The sequence below is a fragment of the Penicillium crustosum genome (assembly GCF_028827405.1).
Source record: "Penicillium crustosum strain IBT 35664 chromosome Unknown utg000001l_segment0_segment0, whole genome shotgun sequence".
In the NCBI taxonomy this organism is placed as follows: domain Eukaryota; kingdom Fungi; phylum Ascomycota; class Eurotiomycetes; order Eurotiales; family Aspergillaceae; genus Penicillium; species Penicillium crustosum.
The window spans coordinates 7,657,707-7,679,516 of NW_026623122.1; the positions used below are offsets into that span (position 1 = coordinate 7,657,707).

Genomic DNA, 21,810 nt, shown 5'->3' on the forward strand with positions numbered 1-21,810 from the left:
GCCGATACAAGGCCATAGCATCCACGGCATCGCATCAACATATGCTGTAAACTAGCATAATGTGGTTAAATAGAAACAGTGAGTAGCGGTTTGTCGTTTAGATGTACTATATACTAGAATCAGTCGCCCTTTCCTTAACCTCCAACTTGCCGTTACCTGGTCCACTAGCATGTACACATATTACCTAATCGGGGAACAAGGGCTCCCGGCCCCCTCCTAATTTGGAATATCACATGATCCATCGCCTGGCCCGGACTGAAATATACCTAGATTAGGTAATTCTGAGTATTTTCATAAAAGCGGCACTAAGGTGTATAGCTAGATACCGAAGTAGTTGGGGGAAAATCAGCTCTATATTTCGAACTGAATGGAGATTTGCATCGAATAGCAACTCGATGCACTTTCCAAGGTTGATTCAATTCTTCATAAAATTGAAATCTTTCAAAACTCCGTTGATGGTATTTCCGTTCATGATTGGGCAGACCGGCGGACTGAAGATTTGCCGAACACCTCAGTGACCTCTCCCAACTCGCCTCATGGTTTTCTCTAGGAAAAGCAATCTGTTTGCATTTTGAAATCAGCTTATGGATCGAGATGTCCACTGAATTCCAGGGTATACCCAGTCGGTCTAGCCAACAGCCCACCCTTCGCACCACAAGACCCAAGAAGAGACCCGTGGCGTGAGTATGTCCAAAAGCGGCATCAAACTTCCGCTCACCACTTTCACAGCTGCCATCGGTGTCATGCGCAAAAGATCAAATGCTCCGGAGAAAAGCCTTGCTCCAAATGCCGAGTTGCAGGCTACGAAGCGCAATGCAGATATGCGACCCGAGATCGCAAAATACGGGTGGATGAGAGGTGTCCATCTTCTTTGATCGCTAGTTTCAAAATGTGTCACTGACTTGAATAACTGATAGCTATTTGGAGCAACTCCTAAAAGATAGCCAAGAGCTACATGATCGACGGCATCGTTTGAAACAGGAAGACCGCTCAAACAGACAAGAGCAAAGCTCTAGTCCCCAACAAATATATGGGGATACTGCCATTGAAAACACCGAGCCCCTGGTACAGAGTAATCTCCTTGGTGAGAAGCCGTGGTTCCAGTCCAACGATGCGTCAGTGGTTCCTCTTTATATCAGCGAGGCAACTTGCGCTGCCTTTGCCACTCGTCTGTGCCAATCATTAAAAGGGACCAGCACGTCAACACCTCATCTTCCAAGATCCCGTTATACTGACGAGACCACAATATCATCTTTACTTTATACAGATGTACAATGGCCCGGCCTTGTAAGTGCCCAGCTGTTGGCCAAGACCGCACTTGGCCACATCACCCCAAGCTTCCATTTGGTATTGAAGAAAGACACATTGGACATGCTCCATGGTGTCTACCAGAGGGGTGACTTCGATAATCCCAGTATAAAGTGCAAATACTTTGCTATTTTTGCCATCGCCCAAGTTTTTTCAACTCCTCATGATCTTTCCGACACGTCGAGTGTACCTGGCTTGGCCTATTTTGCCAAAGCGTGGAGCCTGGTGCAGATCGTCCCCGAACGACCAAGCATGATTCATATAGAAAGTCTCCTCTTGATTGTTAGCCCCCTTGTCGGCAGTCACCTCGGCTCTTGCTTACTCTCTGTAGGCCTTCTTCTGCCAATTTTTGAACCGCTTTCACTCTGCCTACCTTCTGGTCGGAAATGCATTACGACTCGGCCTCAGCATGGGCCTAAACTATAACATTCCGCAAACCCAAAATCTACACCCAGTAGCACGAGAACACCGCATTCGAATATGGTGGACTATTTATGTGCTTGACCGGTTCTGGGGCTCAAAGTCGGGATTCCCTATACAAATTCACGACGAGGATATCCATGTCGATCTACCGTCCATCTCGGCATCTGAAACATACCATGACCAATTTTCAGATGGCGCTTACCAGGTGGCGTCCATAGAACTTGCCAAAATTATCGGTGACACAACAGGGGAGATATACTGTCGGAAGATTTCGGCCGAGACCTTTTTGCATCGTGAACAGAGCCTCTTGACTCAATTGAGACAGTGGGTTCGGTCTCTTCCTGAGCATCTGAGACTCAGTACAGAAAGTTCAAACTCAAAACATACGGTTCAGATGCATCTACAGTTCAATTATGTAAGAGCATCACACTCTCTGGATCCCTTCCAACATCAGATACTGACTATTTTAGTGTGTCATCCTGGCAATTCGACCAGTCCTTCTCCATGTCCTCGCCTTCCAAATGAAACACCAAACCAATCAGTCTATGGATTCCATTTCACCCATCCTGGTCACTTTAAGCGAGGCATGTATACACGCAGCAAGACACTCGCTAGCATTATGTGTAAATGAATGGACCGGCGGATCCCTGGCAATATTTGGCTACGCCTTCCCTGCCTACCTCTTCTCTGCTGCATTGGTTCTGGTGGTTTCAAGTCTTCTGCCGCTCGGAGATCCAAGTGATTTGACATCGGCCGAAACCGCAACAGAAATACTCAGGAATCTCAGCTTATCTGATAATCTCACATCGAGGGACCTATACGAACGCATGCAGCGCGTGCGCCAGTGTCTCCACGATAGCCCGCTGTATTCTTCATCGGCATTTTCCCACGGTGTCGTGGAAAATGTTGCCAGTATGTTGCCGATGGCTGGAGAATCGGATTCCGGATCATTACAACCACGCCGAAGTTCAAGCAATCTCCAATCCTCCACCGGGCCGCTGGAAGATTTGGGTCGACCACTCTTTGAATCGAATGTCCCATATCTCACCACGGAAATGGCTCTACATCAACCAACCATGCTAGATTTCTTGACCCAGTCTCATGTGGATTTTGGACTACTTGACCCAGTGGAGATGTTCAATGATTTCGATTTAGCTTTTTCAATGCCTACCAATTGATGCCTGGGTTAATAATCAGAGGTGCATAAGGTTCCGATTCATCATCCGGCTGCCTTAGATTTGGTCGTTCAAAAGTGGACCACACCGCAGGTAAGCGATGTCGGCCATTTTCAACTTGGTTATAGAAACTCACTGATCGGAAGCATTGAAAGCCTCACCTAGCTCCTTCGCATCAACCTACGAGGTTGAATCCGCCTTTACGGACGCCGAGTGGGTAGACCGCATTACCATCCCTGATCACAAAGTTTTCATTTGTGTCGCCACACCACTCCCCCATGATGGTCCACGCTTGTCAGGGCTTTCGTCACGAATGGGGACGAACCATCTTCTGTCGGAGGATCGGAGCTCGGCCATAGACTAAACGGAGTGGGTTGGTTATGGTTTCTTGTATATCGCGATCATAATGTCTTTTTATGTGAAACAGCAGATAAAGTCTATGGTCGTTATACGTATTGTGGGAGGGTGAGAATACATGGCCACCAACATTGTCAGTGAAATAAACAACCCTTCATTGGCGTAAAATATATATTCCTAGATTGAATTCAGGATGCAACGCTGCGGAGTAAAGGTGTGGGGTGATAGCCGGTTAATAGCTCTAATGTCTCACGTCGTCTCCTCTTCAGAGACTCGATATTTAACCGTGGTATCAGCTGTGGTATCTTGCTTATATTCCGTGGTTTTTTATTACACTCTGTCAAGCTAAGGGTCGTGGTGAAAAGCCTGCCTCGGCTATAGTTTTCCATAATGAAATTTAACACGGGATTATTCATGTTATTTTCTGTGGCCGTGCAAGCATACGATGATGCACTTGGTTTAAGTAATGGCTATGCGTTTTTATCCACGGCCAACTTCGACATCAAGTTAGTCAAGGATTCCCAGGTCCTCGCCTCCCTCAAACCAGCAGGCGAGTCTTTCGACTTCTTGCCTTTCGATGATATTGTATACAGAGCGGCAAATGGCCAGTATCATAACGGTGACATTTCATATCGATATCGACTGTCGGGTTCAACACGGTGGATTGCAGGCGACTCATCAAAAGCAAGGAAATCTTTGAAAAGTTTCAAGTCCGATGCGCTTGCCGCCGCTGATATGACACAAACCCTACCGACCTCTCCTATCAATATTCTTCGGAAATGGATTGATATTGACGGTGATCTCGGGTTGACTTATACTCTGACCAATAAGGGAAATCAGACACTGGAAATTGGCAGCCTGGGCTTCCCGACCGAATTTAACAGTATCTTTTCCAGCCGTACAGCGGATGATATGGTGGCCAAGTGCTCGCTCACAGATCCATATATTGGGATGGATGCTGGGTACCTTCAGGTGAATCCCACGTCTGGGACTGGGGCATCGCTGATCGTTACCCCGTTACTCAACACGAGCACTCCACTAGAAGCATGGCGAAACCTAGATGAGCCTAGCACCGAACCTCTCTATTACGGCAGTCAAACATTTGAGGGATTCTATGAATGGCAGACTCACACTAAAGCCTATGCTGAGAATGAGTGGTCTGGTGTCACCCCATGGAACAAGCCTAGCTCTCGACTCGTGAGCCCAGGTGAGTCAGTGACCTACGGATTGCGCTTTACGGTCGTAAAGAACGGTGTACGTGGTATACAAGATGCAGTCAAAGCCACCAACACGCCTTCCACGCTGGGCATTCCGGGATACGTGGTACCAATCGATCTCACAGCTCGGCTTTACATATCTCACTCTCGAATCTCCGAGGTCGTGTCCGACGACAACTCCTTTCAAATAACCCAAGGTGCAAATGGCACTCTATCACTCACCCCAACTGGCGAGGTTTGGGGTCGAACCAGGGTAACCATCACATATGAAGATGGGAAAGTTCAAACAATACACTACTTCATTACGGACTCGGCACCAGCAACAATCAGCAAATTGGGCGAGTTCACTACCACGTCGATGTGGTTTAATGACACAACCGATCCGTTCCACCGAGCTCCATCAGTCATGACATGGGACCACTCAATCCAAGCACAGGTCCTCCAAGCACCCCGAGTCTGGATGTCCGGGCTAAGCGATGAAGGCGGCGTGAGCTACTTGGCCAGCACAATGAAGCAATCTGGTCAGGCCCATGCGACTGAAGTATCAAAACTCGAGCAATTTGCTTCCGAGGTTCTGTCTAAGACCATCCAAAATACAGACTTCACCGTCCGTAAGAGTATATTTTTCTACGAGCCTGCTCAAGTTCCCGAATACACATACGATCAGTCTCTCGACTGGGGCAACTGGTGGTCGTGGAATAAGGATGATTCCTATGCTACAGACCGTGCATATGACTATATCCATGTGATCGGGGCATACTGGGCGTTGTATCGCGCAGGTCGAGATAACGGATCACTTCTGAAAACACACACTTGGCAGTGGTATCTTAGACAAGCATATAATACCACAGTGACCTGTTTCGCCACGGACTCGAGTGGGGATGGGATTGTGGGGTACTCGCGTCTCGGACTCATGGGCGAGACTGTCATTGGCGAACTTCTATCGGATCTGAGGCGTGAACATTGGACTCCCGAGGCCGACTCTGTGGAAGCTGCTATGAAGCTTCGCGCCGAGGCATGGGATACACAGGATGTTCCCTTTGGCAGTGAGATGGCTTGGGACTCAACTGGCCAAGAGGGAGTCTATTACTGGAGCAAGTGGGTTTTTGCTCTTGGGGGACCTTTCTACCAGTGATACTTGATTTGTTAACATTCTATTTAGCTATTTCAATTTGACCAACACAGCAACGAAGACAATCAACAGCATTCTGGGGTACATGCCCACAGTTCCACATTGGGGATGGAATGGGAATGCCCGGCGATATTGGGACTTTATGTAGGATCCAGCCCAATCTTTTACAGTCGAGATTTATTGACTTGCTGTCATTACTAATATCCCCTTCAGCTATGGCGGCAAGCTACAACGCATCGAGCGCATGATCCATCACTATGGATCAAGCCTCAATTCACTACCCCTGTTATCCCATTTCCGCCAGAATCCAACGGACATCCATCTCCTCCGAGTTGGCTATGGCGGATTAACAGGACCGCTATCCAACATCCGACAAGATGGGTCGATGTATAATGCTTTCCACTCCTTCCCTGATACCTTACAAGGCGACGATTATTCAGGTGATTACGGTCCAAACTTTCTAGGTATGATGCTTGGATCCGCTGTCTACATTGTCGACGATCCCGATGTCGGGCTTACCGCATATGGTGGGAATGTCGCTACCAATGGAAACATAGTCACCGTGGAACCACGAGATGCTGTGCGGCGTCGGGTCTATGTTGCACAGATGGGAGTATACATTACGATCAGCGCTGGGTTGATAAAAGAGGTTTCGTTTGACATTTCCTTACCGACGTCTCTTCAACTACTTATTGTTCCTGGCTCGTCCGATGTTTCTTCTGTTATTGTTTGGGTTGAAACTCCAGGTACAGAAGATAATTATGCTGTGGCCGGGAATCAATTGCAACGCACGAGAGGCGGCTGGAATGTCAAATTCGTCTCCGGGGAAGCGAGTGTTGTTGTTTCTAAATCGTGATTTACGGTGAACACAGATGCAGATGCTATTGGATCGTTCACTCTTTCCCATACGATGTATCCATGTATCCATGTGAAATAGGGAATTACAATACTCCGTACGGACAAATCAACTACTCAGCTGCAGGGTTCGTGCAGGATCACTTGATCAATTGCGATGACTACACCTTCACCCTACATCTCAAAAATGGGGCTAATGCAGACTTTTACTAATTGGGGGGTGCATAATTTCTTGCATATTCACATACTTGGTCTCACCTACATCCCAGTTGTTGGAAGCGTCCGGCTCCCAAACTAATGGCCCATGCCCCCCTTCAACAATAAAAAATTACATTTAGTTGACCACTCCTTAACCACCGAATCGAATCTCCGTGACACACCATCCCAAATTGCTCGCCTAGAAGTGGATGCTGCAGCTGAGGATATCGTCACTGAGGGCATGCATGGAACTGCAAGGAAAGATAGGCTCCGGATAGGCTAGAGAGGCATTTGGGGTAACCGTAATACATTCTTGGATATAGCGACTATGCCATTGTGCTTGGACAAGGGGAAAACAAGATTATGGTATAAAGAGGATGAAGTAAAGGAATGGGCCAGGCCAAGGCCAAAATATAAATGACTAGATAATACGCAAGCACTACGACATCCAAACCACCCTTCACGGTTATTATCAATCTACAACAAAGTATGTACTCAAAGGTATTGTGTGCATCGACGCTTCTAGACCCATCAACTTGTTCACTTTTAGCCACACTTTAAGCTAGACTGCTAGCCGAAGTTTGGGATCAAGCAAACTAGCGTCATCCATAACATTACCGAGCGCTGTCAGGCAGTTGACGTCGATCCTGGTTGAGCAGTTCCCCACGAGCCGAGAGTTTACCGAGGGGATACTTCCAAGGTTGATACGGGGAATGGGTGAGATACCAGCCAATCGGGGCAGATCTGCTATTTGAAAGGGCGTTTTGTACTGGGGGATCATTAGCAGTGCTAGAACGGAATGTCAGATGTTCCTTCGGCCGAACAGTGGCTAAAGTTCCGTAGTGACGTCCTCCAAGTACTTTTTGTAAGTACGAGACTTGGTGGGTTTCGTGTTCTGTGTGCTGTATGGCTTTCCGCTTTTTCGTTTCTTGTTTTCATGTTCTCATAACTCAATTTGATTCAAGGTTGATGGACACGATCCGGGGTATCATAGCGATGTCAGCCATACATATTGATAGCCACCGATCAATGCATTCCCATTTACCAATTATGGTTAAGAGTGGAACAAATCGGATTGCTGGAAAGGTTTCCGTACAATGTACGGAGTACTCCGTACTATAACTGAGAATGTGACATGATGATGATGAAACCCGATCGGCGGGTAAGTGGCGAATCAGCCTGTTTCCACCATACATAATTCGTTATTCTCCAGTGTCGTTTGGATTCCATGAGGATCATGGTTCCACACACCAATTTCTCGGGTTTTGGGCCTGCGTTAGTTCTCCAGGATTGATATTAATATAGATTGAAGATCAGAATTCCATTTTCCATTCTTGGGTATGGATCATGTGACCGGGGGTACGCGGCAGGTGAGTCACTTCGCTTGACCTTCCGGCTTGGGCGTCCAAGAATAGAGTCATGTGGGGAATTTGGGGAAGTGAAGATTTCCGACTGAAAAAAAAGCTCCCAAGTTTGAATGGGCCATATTATGCTGATATTATTATTTGAATTCTTATTGTAGAATCAAGGAAGGTAGATTGTCCAGCAAAAAAAATTGGTTCTTTGGTAATTATAAAGTGACATATTGTAAAAAGGTAAGGTAAAAGTTATATACATGGGTTGGTTCATTTTGGTATGTTCATTATGGTCATCAAATCGTAATATCGTGTTGGTCGCAGAGGATGAAGAGAGAAAAAAAATAAGGTCGGCGGTTGAGGGTGTAGGAGAGAGAGGATATTAAAAAGCGAAGGCGAGTTCAACCCGCGATTGGGGAAACTATGCAGGATCCCCCTGTCCATAGGTGTTTGGAGGTCGCCTCAAGACAATTGCGACCCTTTTCCAAAAAACCATGCTCGGTGGAATTTTCAGGTGACGTTGGTGATGTCGGGGTTGCCGGGGTTGCCGGTGGTGCCACAACGGCGACCGGCTCTGATTTTATTGATAGTTGTTCGGTGACTTCGACTGGAGTCTCGTTGGCCGGAGCCCTATTCCTGAGAACAGGCAGTTCTGTGTTGATCTCATCCACGTCGTCTTCGTCATCGGTGTCTTCGAAATCAAATGAACTGATGCGAGACTTCATGTCATTCTCAGTCCAGGAGACGGAACCACAGTGCAGGCGGAAGTGAGCCACGCAGCGGCGAAGGTCAGGGTCTGGTGCGGTGGCTTCACGGGCGAGTTTCTCTTTCGAGAGGTGTGTGAGCTTGTAAGGAAGGGCATTTCGGTTTGCCATAGGGGGCCAGCGTTTATTTTGGATAATTGGCACGGAGGCGGTTGGTTTTGGGGTCTTGGGTGCTTTTTGTGTAGTGCCGGTGTTCATATTGTTTTGATATGGTGATCATAGACTGAGGGTGTGTTTTTTTTAAGAAGATTGTAACCCAGATAGATTGAGATGTGTGTGATATGCAAATTGATTTGAATTGGGGGAGGTCCAAAAGGAAAAGGGTAAAGAGAAAAGGTGGGAATAACGAGTCTTATACCCGAAAGAAATAATGGGGAACCTGGTCCAAGCGCCCCCTTCTCGAGGGTGCCGTGTCACCAGATCACGAAACCGGTTCCAGGCCTCTGATGGGTCATCTTCTTCCTGTTTTTCCTCTCTTTTTCCCTCTTCTATGACTTGTCTATTACTTTTAAACTCTTTTTACCCCAGAAAGTTAGTCCATTATTTCTTGATCTCAATTCATTTTCTAATTTGATCATTTTCCCAGTCCAAAATACTTTTTGAAAAAGAAGGGAAAAAAGGGATTTCCGGTGTACGTAGCGGCTATTCGGACCCTCTAAAGTGGATGGCCCCAGTTTTTTTGATCATTTGATGCTTCGAAAATTTTTCGGTGGAGACTCTTCTGCGGAGCTTATCTTGCTTATTCGCCCTAAAGAAAAGAAAGGAAAAGGAAAATACAAAACGTTGCACGGGGAAACTCACGATCCCCACGGATTACTTTCCTTGGAAATCCGAACCCCCTCATCTTTCGACGTTTGCATATTTATATGGAAAGGGGGAGAGAAAAAAAAAATCCTTGCCCTCAACTTTTATTTGTCTTTTCCTCTAAATAAAAATAGACTCTGAAATCATATCTCCTCATAGAACCCTGATTTTCAAGGCCGATTTCCCTTAAAACAGCACCATCCCCGGGGGCCCATCGTTAAGGTGACTCAGCAAGACCTAGTCCTGGCCAACCCTGGATACGATACATTCAGTTCTTCCAACCCAAGAGATCACCGCATTATATTAATAATAATATAAGGGCCCCAAGCACCCATCATGTCCCGTGAGCATAATAATGTGCTGGACAAAGAAGATCTGTACACCGACAAGTCCAAGCATTCCACATGCTAGTGTCGAATATGCCCCTCCTGGCGATCTTTTGGAATCCGCCGAAGACGGCTCTGGTCCCTAATCGTCTGGTTACAATACCCGCCCGTGCAACGGAGGTGCTCCAGAACCCCCGCTGTAAACCTACACCAGCTCCTTCCGTGGACACCAACCAAATAAACCAAAAAAAAAAAAAAAAAAAAGGTGGCGCCCCAAGATGGAGTGGATGGAATGCATTTACTCCGCCTACGAGTTTATCCTTCCAACGGAAATAAAGCAGTGGAAAATTATCCTGCCGATACTTCCTATTTCACTACGGCCCCGCTTGGGATGAAATAGGAAGCCAAGAAGAAAAATACAGAGGTTCTCTCTGGTCTATTGTAAAACCTGAAGCCACACATAATGAAATAAATAATACAGCGTAAAAAAATTTTTTACAATAAACTCGCAGATAAGGATGCAACGCCGTTGATGGCAAGTGAAACAGAAAAGGGAAGGGAGGAAAAAAAAAAAGATGGTCAGATCTGCTGCAGGAGACCCCACTAATTCCAACATGTTTAGAGCTATTGCAGCCACCAAGCCCAAAAATCGAAGTCTAGAATCTCCTTTAAAGGGCTGGGCACTTGGAGATGCTTGGAAAGCAGGTTCTGTACCCGCTAGCACACGTTGGGTGGGACCCACAATGCTTCTAGCGCCAGCACCTCGAACTAGTTCGCGCCGCTTTACAAAGTAAACTAATGGATTGCTAGCTATTTGGGGCATTATTTGGGCGGTGCATCCCCTAAATGATGACTTGTCTTTACGGTCGCAGCTACTCCGTACGGAGTAGAGGTCTCATGCCTGCAGATCATACTGTAAAACAGATCTGCAATCAGCGAAATATCGGTCTCGAACCGGAACAAATATCATCATGTGAAGACGCAGACTGTCCACCGTCAGTGACCATCAGTCGATGCTCCATACTCCATACGGAGTACACATAAACCACATAACAATCTGATACGCAGTTTACTGCGGGCTTACACCATTGCTCCTAATTATCTAAAACAAGCTGGTCCTGTCATGCTACTGGTCCTTTTACATGTTATCCTTGGTTTCTTACTACTTGAGTCTCGGTAGAGTTAGCAGCGGTATGATCTACTCTATGGCATGATATCCAGACCCCGCACCTTCGCTCTCGGTTCACAACATTATTACATTCTAACATTCTAGTACTACAATGTAAACTCCGCCCCCTTCCTACAACAACGTACATTCAAAATATCAGTCCAGTTGTCTTGCTCCGTGTTGATATAGATAGACAGCAGCTCAGGCGGCTCTGCTTGGGCCACCAGCCGTTCTGCGGGAAATCTGCACTTGGCCACCACTCTATTTACAGCCACCCCGCTGGACCTCAACCTAATATCCGTTTTCGGTCTGTGCATTGTTTCAGGTATAATTTCTGACCCTCTTATTGTAGGCTGACAATTTTATTGTCATCGATGTAGCATCTCGAGATAGACTTTGATTCTACCGTGGTTCGGATACGGCCCGGCTGCCCTACCAGGATCTCTATGCCGAGTCTCTCCTAAGGCTCCTCCGTCCTTTCTAACAAGACAAATTTCCTTTGACATGGAAAGCGTCTATAACTTTGACTAGAATGATATTCCATGCACGATGTACAATGGCATTGACCTAGCTCTTGCAGGATGTGCGGGTCTCCATTTGTCTCTCTCCCCAGTTATTATACAGGTTTCGTGGATAACCTCGAGTATCAAGTCTTTTTCCGGGATGGCTAGGGTAACTAAACAATCAAATCGTCTATCCTTTAAATCTAGAGTATCTTAATTTCTTTACCTCTCAATTTATCGTTCCTACCCGCAACACACATCGTACATTGTATCTTGCAAAGACAATCATATTATACGGTAGATCCCAAGAAGGAACATCTACCATGTACACACAAACTCATACCAAGCCAATCGTGTAACATCTCCCTTGGACACTGCATGCTCAGCATAAACTACTGCACGACGCCCAATGGGCTTCACAAAACCCCTTTCCTAGGTTTAGCTGATTTCACACCCTGCCGATCTTACTTGATCTCTGGGTCACGAGCTCTCTACCCCGGGCACTTCCGGCTACTGCTGTTGTTATTGTTGTAGCCCAAAACAATTAATAAATATGATTCAGGCTAATGCATGCACACAGGCTTGGAAATTTGCTCATCAACACCCTAGGAGGGTCTCGTCTCCGGGTATCTGGCATACAACTGCAACTAAGCCAGTTCCTGGGCTTACTAGGGTATTTACTAGATTACGTACCCAATGCAGCAGAAACAGGCCCTCGGGCGACAAATATAACTATAAGTGCCGTTGGAGTAAATATTCGTCACATAGTAGTGGGTCAGGATATAGCTCCAACTAAATCAATGAGCGCAGCCTCGCGGAGTTACATAGTATCTGCAGTCTTCATTGTTACATTCAAATGCCACTAAAACAACTTTCCTGATTTTCGGGTTTTGGATCAGGCCCGCACTACGTTGTAGATCTGCGCGTCATAGTAATCAGTATGAATCCAGCACTGCTGTGTATCCCTATGTACAACTATAGTTTCCTGTTTCAGCCACATTGACAGTTACGAGTCAGACTAGTCTATATACATAACCAAGCACAATGTTCCCGGTTTTTCTAAAAAGGGTTGTGGGCTGAGATGGATCTAAAGCTAGGATATCACTACTTCGGATGTGGATCTGTACAACGCGTGGCCCCCGACACGCAACTCTCAAGGCAACCTTAAGCATATTCATTATATTACATTGGAAATAGTAATTCCCAGTTCGCGCCTTGCTTATGACATATGAGTATATATGCAGCTTACACGTGCTTCTGTCTGTCTTTTCTACGCAAGTCATAGCTAGTAGTTCCTAGAATTACCACCGCCACCACTATCAGAAGCACCATAGGATAGAAAGAGACACAATATACGTGCGCCCCTGGCTTATTGGAAACAGCAAGCTACCTCCCGAACCCCAAACACTTAGCTTCAAAGGGCGTGGTGATAGTCACTCTCTGGGTATCTTCTATGTCCTAATTCTTAGTCAGAGCTATATCTGCCCCTCGTTGTCAATAGTAGAGGCAAACTATGTTCTAATCAAATGCTATACATAGAAAAGTCTCCTGCATAAATTATTAAAGTGTTGCGTCAAGAGGGAAATATTCTAAACTCTTCCCAGAAATGGAGTCAAAAAGCAAAATTGGTTAAAGACGCTATTGGGTATATCCACTCAATGTTTTTAACACCTTGTTGTGCTGACGAATGATGTTCTCTTTGGCTTATACCTGTGTCAACTAACTGGCCCCGGATGTGTTCAATATCTGTATGTCTCCAGGAATGTAGGGGTGAAAGTGGGGGGCGGTGTTGCTGTAGACATCACCAATGATAGAGCTTGGAGGTGACCAGGAGGTGGCGGTATAGCGGTTGTCGTCGGTTGTCTTTGAATGCACATTACTTACCATACATTTCTGCTTGATGAGATTGATGTGAACATATTATCAGATGTACGTATTTGTCGATACCCAGTAGGCGAAGAGCAAGCACATAACCCAATAGATCTGCGTAACAAATAACAAAAACGCCACTCGGTGCGAGTCGACTGTTCACAAAGTTAATACCAATCCTTTGTTTGAGGTGGTAATTAAGAAAGCATGTTGCATCCGGGACATAGCTCGACTTGGTCCGTTAGCTAAAGGACACAGATGGATTATGCAAGGCTTAAACTAGGCGTCCACGATCCAGTCTTTCCCTATTCGGAGTTGCAAGGTCACCTTGTGCTCTGTGAGTCTGGCATAGATCCTGGCATTGTGTGACGGGAAGGGGAAGCCGGCGCCGAGCGTGGAAAACGGCAGCTCTGCAAGACCGGGCTGCTGTGAGACCTAGGACAGCGTGTATAATTACCTGGGCTTTTTCCATTTCGAACCTTGTACATTTGCAATATACTTCATGGAGTAGTCCGACTGTCGCGACGGGCGTTACTGTGCGACGATACTACATCTTGCTCTACCTCGTACAGCCGTTGCGGTTCCCGAGTATATGAGCGAAAACTAACTCCGATTTGGGCGATGGTTTTAACATAAACAGTACCTTGAGCACCATGTATGATTTAGAAATTATGCTGATTGGAGCATTTTGGGGTAGCTTTGCTTTTCTAGTCGCGCATGGGCCGTTCGTTGATCGACTACTTAGGTAGTTCCCACTCAAATGACCTGCTCCGTTCCATCTATAGCGTCTTCTGCAGGTCATCCGCTCGTCGCTGGACAAATCAAAGGCCTTAACTGGGCTTTGAATAATTCATTGTCTGAGAAAACACTGGTCCCCGAACACGAGGCTTGCATTTATATTGCAAATATAACCGTTGGATCCACGTTGTAAGTCCCATATTATAGGACTTCAACCCTTCTTCTAGCTCGTTATAATGCGGGCGTATCCCATTGTCCCCTAAATTATGAGCAGGTATGTTCTCTGGGTGACACTCGAATCGAACATTCCTGGTTTGAGCTAAATCAACTCTCCCACAATGAACGAGCATGGTCCCATGTTCATTCATGAAGCACTAAGTCTAAATAGTCACTAGCTCCGGTTAGGCTGACAAGATGCGGTCTGAGCCCATGTCTCTTGCTCACTTCTTTATTTTTATTTAATGGCCCCTCATTATTGCCTCCTCCGGGAGATTATCGTCCGAGTTGTTTAAATATCGGCATAAAACAACTGCCTCTTGAGTTTAGGTAACCAGAACCATTTGAGTATCATGTGGCTTATTTTCCATTTATTATTTATTCTTTTAATATTTCTTATAGCTTCCAGTTCGTGCTTGACCCGATATAATCCGACCGCACATATTGGTTGCTTTGCTTCGGATTGGACCTTAACTTCCTGCATACTACACTAGTCGACATCGGTGAGAAACACATATATCCTGGTATCATCAATAATACCGTGTCTCCTCTTTGGAGTTCATTATCTGGGGGGCTTTGTCAGGGATTCACTCTTCATTTCCACGTCTTAGTTTTTTCGTGTATAATTTTAACCCCCAGTTAGCTGTTCAAGACACTTCAAGTTACACAATACACGATCCAGACTGAATAGATGTGATCATAGCTCTATCCGTGGTCTATCACAGTGCCTAGACTCCGTGCTATGTTGTGATGGACCTTGCTCGAAATCGGAATAGGGAAAAGGCCATTCAAGTACTGAACAAAGTTGTCATTTTATACACACACTCGCTCTCCATAGCCTATACTCAAAATCTTGGTCTCCAGCGATCAGCAAGAAGAATATTGGAAGTGGGATATCTAAATACAAGGACAATACCAATACTTCAGATGTGATTGACCTTGTGATTGGCTCCAATGCAGACAGTCCCTGAGTACTCCGTAATCCGTACCTAGTTAGGAATTTCAAACCAAAAGAGCGTTGTACTCTCTTGTGCTACGGTTGCACCTTGTTTTTTAAATTTTTTTAATTAATTTATTCTTTTTCCTTTATTGTACCTCTTCCTGCATATGTCTCGACGCTGTTGCCCGAAAGACGCAGGGTCCTTCTCCGTGTTTCTCAACCCATATCGAGGATTCGATCGCTGTGCCACTTCGGAAAATCGTCCCTCTTGGATTACGTTGAAATATCAAAGGTAGTCAAAAGAGAATAAAAGCATCATTTTCTATGCTTATGCTGCAGCTGAGTGCTACCGTTCATGATATGATTTGTCTCCTATCAAGCCTGTTGGTACATTGGCGCCGTACCCGCGACACCCAGAAGATCACAAAAAGAACCCCATACCCTCCGGTCCCATTCAGATCAGATCCTTTTACCCTGACCAATATCCGATCAATATCCGATCAATCTACCTATTACGTGGGGACAAAATTACTAGTATCCAACACCGCAACACAACAATATCAAGTATTCAAATCCCGTGTGTATCTTTTACTTGTTTCGGGGGCTCTTCAGGATAACGACTTGGCCTAGTCTCTACAGAGCCCAAAGCATCTTCAGCCTGCGGGAATTAGATCATTTTTTTGTCTGATTCGGCGCCACTTTCTTAGCAGAAGACTTGTGAGTCTTAATTGTTTCTACTCGTGACCAATCACGAGACGACTGTTTCTTCTTTTTGATTTGATTTTCTTTTTCTTTTTCTTTTTTTTTTTCTCATTGCCCCTTGCAAGTCTTTTCCCCGATAGAGACATAATAGAAAGAGATCAAAATCTTGATTTTTGCAAGATTACCATTCCCAGTTATTAACAAGTTGATACCCTCTCCGTCTCTTTCAGTTGGTTGCAGAACACCTGAGCAATCAGGCAGCAATCTCACCGCCTCGAGTCCCTTCCCCTCTCAAACCCAAGTTCATCCGAGATCCTACCTAAAAGGCTCCAAGCTCCTGACTTGACCTAATTCGATCTACATTAGAGGTCCGAAAGTCCTGCCTGAGCATCTCCTGCTCTATTGCGCTGCTTTTTATTTGATCTCTGCCCGGATACCTTGCGCGTTGACTTGACGCGCCATCTTGCGACGGGTGCTCTAACCGTCCGACCTTCGAGCCGCTATGTATGGCACATCTCACTCCTTATCTACAATGAACGATATGGACATCATTAATGGCTCGGGGACCATCGATCCCGCAAACTTGAGCAACTCCGGTATGTATCTTATCGCATTTCTTGCTACCTTGGCCTCGCGCTTTTCATTTCCTATTTCGTCCTCAATCACAAATTCTCACGCGCGACTTGTTTTCTTACTTCGTGGAATGAATTACATCTTCCTACTCATTCTATCCTCTATTTGTGCATTCCTTCCCCATCGGTGCTTTCAAACTGATACCCCTCCTAGTCTCTGTTGCCCTGCCAGCACATTCCCCTGCAATAGCAAGTCCCCGTGGTGTCAAGCGTAGTCGCACTCCAGACCACATGGGAAATGGACATGTCGAAAGGGATCAGGATGATGGTACGTGCGTGGGACGGCATTGTCAATAGGTTCTATCCAGAACCGTGCTATATTCCCAGCAGCGCTTGCATCTTGCCTAGTCACAGCTTCTACACTTCACAGGATGGGTGCTAACATTGCCTTGTTTGTTTTCTAGAAGAACAAAGTCGCCGCAAGCGCGGCCGCCCCCCAAAGACACCTCGGCCAAGTTCTAGTGAACATGCCATCGCAAACACATCTATTCAAACTCCTCAGATGCAAGCACGTCCACTATCGCAAGCCACCGCCGGGTCACCATCTCTTGCATCACCGGACAGCAAGGGCACACCAACAAAAACCCTGGTCAAAGCGCTCCCTACTGTGAGAGATCACACATCAGACCAGCTGAACGAAGAAGGCGATGAGTACATCCCGAAAGAGTTTGATGAAGCAGGAGAGACCAAGGCAGATCCTATGGGATATCCGCAAGGTGGCCGTGAGTATAAATGCCGGACATTCCGCGTCCCCCTCCGAGGCAGCAAGCTATTCATGCTTGCGACTGAGTGTGCGAGGGTATTGAATTATCGTGATTCATATCTTTTGTTCAACAAGAACCGATCCTTGCATAAAATCATTGCTTCGCAAATCGAGAAAGACGATCTTATCCAGCAAGATATTCTGCCATATTCCTATCGGTCCCGACAAATTGCTATCGTCTCCGCCAGATCCATGTTCCGACAGTTCGGGAGCCGGGTGATTGTGAATGGCCGACGGGTTCGAGATGATTACTGGGAGACCAAGGCTAGGAAGCAGGGCTTTACGGAGGATGACCTCGCGGGTGAGAAACGCCCTGGGGCGGCTAAGGCTCGGGATGGTTCTGTCTCAGAGCCAGCTACAAACCTGTTGCCGGCACTACCTCACAACGATGTTGTCTACAGTAATGCCATCGAGCCATTGCCTCACGGGCTCTCGCTGGATGCTTCTGAATCTTCCATCCCCCTAGCTCCACTTCCCATGATCCATATGTCGACGACGGATGACCCGCGGCTGCGGGATTACACTGTCATGTCTCGTGCACGCCAGGAATTGACCGGACAACCTTACCACGACCGCACTCAAACTAGCTCAGCAGCCGACCTCATCAACCAAGCCCAACACACATCTGATTTCAACAAAATGTTGAGCATTCAGCGCAGTTTCCGCCAAAAGGGCTTGGATGAATTTTACTCCAAGCCCCGCGAGGCTCCAGCCTCAGAGACTCAGTCTAATACTGCTCTTGAATCGGGTTTGTCTGTGTCACAGCCTGTTCAGGTATCGCAGATTCCCTCAGCGGGGATCCCAAATCCCGCTCATACGCAGCATATGGTCCCTCAGCAGGTTCCCATGCAACCTAATCCAATGATGGGTGGACAACCGGGTTACCCCCAACAGGCTCATCCACAATCCGTTGGACAGTCTCCCATGAGAATCCCACCAAACATGCAGCCCGCTCTTATGCAACAGCGGTCCAACCCATCCATGGGTGGCGGTATGAGCCAGGCTCCTCCATACGGATATACACCGCAGCAACAGCAGGTATGGGGACAACCACCACCGCAGCCACAACCGTCCCCGTTACCGTCGTCAGGCCACCAGGGCGTTGGAATGTCTCAGTATGGTCAACAGATGTCTGCAGCTCCGCAACAAAGCCCATCTCCCCTCGGGCATCATCCTCAGCAGCAGCAGCAGCAGCAGCAGCATCACCACCAGTCTCCTCGCAACCAGCAGCGACAGTCAATACCTCAGATGCCCCAGCAATATTCCCAGATGCAACACCCCCAAGCGGCACAGGCTCAGGGTATGCAGGGCATGGGATATCCGGGAGCCAACCCGGCCGGCTATCCGGGCATGGCACGACCCATGTACCCACCCAATCAGGCTCATGGCGGCCAGCCCTTCATGGGCGGAAACCCTCAACAGGCGGGACTTGCAATGAACATGGCAGGCAATGGTATGCCTGGATGGCCTACCGGACCTGGTGGCCCCATGCAACCCGGACAACCTCAACCCGGCCAGTCTGGCAGCCCCTTGGGAGGTGGGTGGTCATACTAGCTCGCGGTGGCCGGCGTTATCTAGATTGGCGTTTTCTTTTTACCGGCTTTTACATTATCATCTGACGCATGACTATTTTTCTTCACTCTCGCCACGTGCTTTCATTCATACCTGAAATATTCTCCTTTGCCGTTGTTCCAGTGTTCCACTGCATTCTTCACTGCATCACATGGTGAGGGATGTTCGGTTAATGTTAATCTGGGCCAATCAATCTTCCTATACCCTTTGTTGAGTTGTACTTAGTCGACGTACCTATTTCTTTGTTTACTTATTCTCCTTTCCTTCTTGTTTTCTTAGTGTGTCTTTACTGGCGTTGGGTCTTTGTGCTCGGCGTTTATTCTACCCTTTTGGACAGAGTGTTACAGGATTATGAGTATGTATGTTTCTCTTCTGTTTCTTATACAAGGTCGATAGAGGGTGAATTGTGGACAGTCTAGTTTTTCTTGCACATTGCCCGAGATGTCTCATCGTCTTTTGGCTTTTCAAAGAAATATATGACCCTTGTTTGCTTGCATCTGCTTAGCACTGTATATTTGACTTCTATCGTTGTTTTCAAGTCCCGTTTTACGTGCCTGCGTATCAATTATTTTGGGGCTTCATTCTTGTTATCTCACTCGTGTATACCTGTTGAGTGACGGTTTGCTTCTCTTCTCGATGTACTTGGTCTCCACTGCTCTCTATGCTTTATTTCTTCTGCCGGTTTCAGTCGGCATGGGATTTCCACCCTATCTGGGGGTGTTTTCTCATATATACATACCTACTTTCGCTAGTTTCAAGTTTATCATGAGCATTCTTTGTATTTATGACCTATGTAGACGGTTTGATGGAGTGTTCCATCAAACATAACATGGACAATTGTTTGCTATATCTCACGGGTGTGGTTTTTTTTTCTCATTTTATTGCCTTTTTTGGGATTCCAGTTCATTGATACATATAGGGTGCAAACACTGAAATCGTCCACGGCCCGTCTGTCCATCATTATATAAAAACAGAAGGGAATCTCGGAACGGAGCAAAAAAAAAAATAAAAACAAAAAGAAACGTCCCCGGGAAGGCTTGAACTTCCAACCTCCCGATTAACAGTCGGACGCGCTAACCAATTGCGCCACGGAGACTTGTTTGATGAAAGAACGATAATGTTTTGGATCTATAAGCAAAAGCCTACTGATCTGTCCTATATAGCAAACAATTCTAATATTATAGTATAGCATATTATCATGTACGAATTTCATGTTCCTTTGTCTAACAATGATGAAATACTTTTAAAACCCCTATCGAATATAAATAAATATTCATTTCCAAGCGGAAACGGCGAAATAAAGGGAAATATTTATTTTGGGACTCATCCCTACAAAGATATATATATGACTGTGCTACCTTGTCTAGCAATATTTCGAATTTGTTTACCATAGATATCGAATGCCACATGAACATGGCCTAAAAAGATAAGGGACACCATCGACAGGGACACAATAGTTCCCCACACTACTACAGGAAAGGGCCATCTATAGCCCCGAACCCTACAGCCAACCAAACAGCCACCGGATATAGCTTACACTTGTCGGAGTCATACATATACCATATGTCAGTATGTCAGCACCAAGACAATTTAGGATATATAGGCAAAAATGAAAGTTGACCAGCCAGAAGGGATCATGTTCAGCCACAGGAGGACCCCCCGTGGAGTTTTCGCTCCAAGAGAGCAAGAGTAACTAACCTGCATCCCATGAATCTCAAATCCAGCGCCATCTGCTCTCGTGCCATCAAATCTGCTCTCATACCCCAGAGGTCCCTTTACATGCAGCAAACTAAGGGCCCTAAACTAGATTTCCAGTGAGCCGGGTTGCCTATCGTCACCATGGCGTAAACCAGACAACCCAACACAACACACATCGAAATCAGGACGGTTCGAACCGGGATTATGGGCACCCTTCTCCCCCCTGCAAGTGACTAATATTTATACATACATGCCCCGAGGAATACACTAGAACCGAAACAGAAAAACCATAGACCGCGAAGTGCCTGTTCTCATATTCACAGTCAACATCAATCAAGCCTCGCTATCGCCAGTTGCCGGAGACTCCGAATAACCAGAGCCCACCAATATCTAACCATATCAGAAACCGAACAAAGTAATGCAGAGCTGGCGTAGCCAGTACACGAACCAAGATTACCTGGCACCACAATACCATAGCCATGGATTACCTGGCAGTCAATCGATTTCTCTTTATCTTCGATATTTCGCAGTCAAGACCTTGTCAGCATCAAGAAGTACATGTGTTTCTTCTTACTTACTTCTTAAACATAACAAACCCATAAACAACCTCTCACTCCAATCCCGACTAAAATAAAACCTCCCATACATACCCAATAAAGAAAGGTTATGCACATCCATGGATACATCTGGTAGTACAACAAATAAAGTTCGATGATTGAGTTTAAATGAACCTCCCCTACTATTTTATGAACCAATTTTTTTCTTTAAACAAAAAATTCTGCATGACAAAAGATAAAAAAGTACTCCTGCCACCGATTTTGTAAAATCTACAAAAAAACAAAAACAAACGTCCCCGGGAAGGCTTGAACTTCCAACCTCCCGATTAACAGTCGGACGCGCTAACCAATTGCGCCACGGAGACTTGTTTGATGTAAAGCGAGCAACATTTATAACATATAGAGCAAGGGACCTCATATGTGATTGATGATGGATTGTAGATATCGACGGAAGGACAAAAACGAACAGAGTAAGAAATAGCTTGAAACCATTAGATTCTAAATTTCCCAGGGATTAAAATGGGGTGAAATCTGCTCC

The 21,810-nt window shown here is 46.1% G+C and overlaps 5 protein-coding genes across 5 annotated transcripts; 3 read left to right on the forward strand and 2 right to left on the reverse strand.

The window, feature by feature from the left end:
• Positions 1-686: 686 nt before the first annotated feature.
• Positions 687-2,909, forward strand: N7487_002882 (fungal specific transcription factor domain-containing protein; the record flags this gene model as incomplete). The annotated part of the gene is made up of 4 exons (XM_056870629.1): positions 687-847; positions 918-1,590; positions 1,640-2,146; positions 2,202-2,909. 4 exons carry the CDS (start codon positions 687-689, stop codon positions 2,907-2,909), a joined length of 2,049 nt encoding a protein of 682 aa, XP_056735413.1.
• A 744-nt stretch (positions 2,910-3,653) lies between these two features.
• On the forward strand, positions 3,654-6,468 carry N7487_002883 (uncharacterized protein; the record flags this gene model as incomplete). Its single annotated transcript, XM_056870630.1, has 3 exons — positions 3,654-5,578; positions 5,643-5,756; positions 5,826-6,468. 3 exons carry the CDS (start codon positions 3,654-3,656, stop codon positions 6,466-6,468), a joined length of 2,682 nt encoding a protein of 893 aa, XP_056735414.1.
• A 1,953-nt stretch (positions 6,469-8,421) lies between these two features.
• On the reverse strand, positions 8,422-8,982 carry N7487_002884 (uncharacterized protein; the record flags this gene model as incomplete). The annotated part of the gene is made up of 1 exon (XM_056870631.1): positions 8,422-8,982. One exon carries the CDS (start codon positions 8,980-8,982, stop codon positions 8,422-8,424), a length of 561 nt encoding a protein of 186 aa, XP_056735415.1.
• Positions 8,983-16,412: 7,430 nt separating this feature from the next.
• N7487_002885 (putative nuclear localization protein) lies at positions 16,413-18,999 on the forward strand (the record flags this gene model as incomplete). The annotated part of the gene is made up of 3 exons (XM_056870632.1): positions 16,413-16,646; positions 16,837-16,950; positions 17,087-18,999. The coding sequence occupies exons 1-3, from the start codon at positions 16,553-16,555 to the stop codon at positions 18,997-18,999; spliced, it is 2,121 nt and encodes a 706-aa protein (XP_056735416.1). The 5' UTR covers positions 16,413-16,552.
• A 781-nt stretch (positions 19,000-19,780) lies between these two features.
• Positions 19,781-21,690, reverse strand: N7487_002886 (uncharacterized protein; the record flags this gene model as incomplete). Its single annotated transcript, XM_056870633.1, has 3 exons — positions 19,781-19,861; positions 20,041-20,112; positions 21,565-21,690. The coding sequence occupies 3 exons, from the start codon at positions 21,688-21,690 to the stop codon at positions 19,781-19,783; spliced, it is 279 nt and encodes a 92-aa protein (XP_056735417.1).
• Positions 21,691-21,810: the final 120 nt, after the last annotated feature.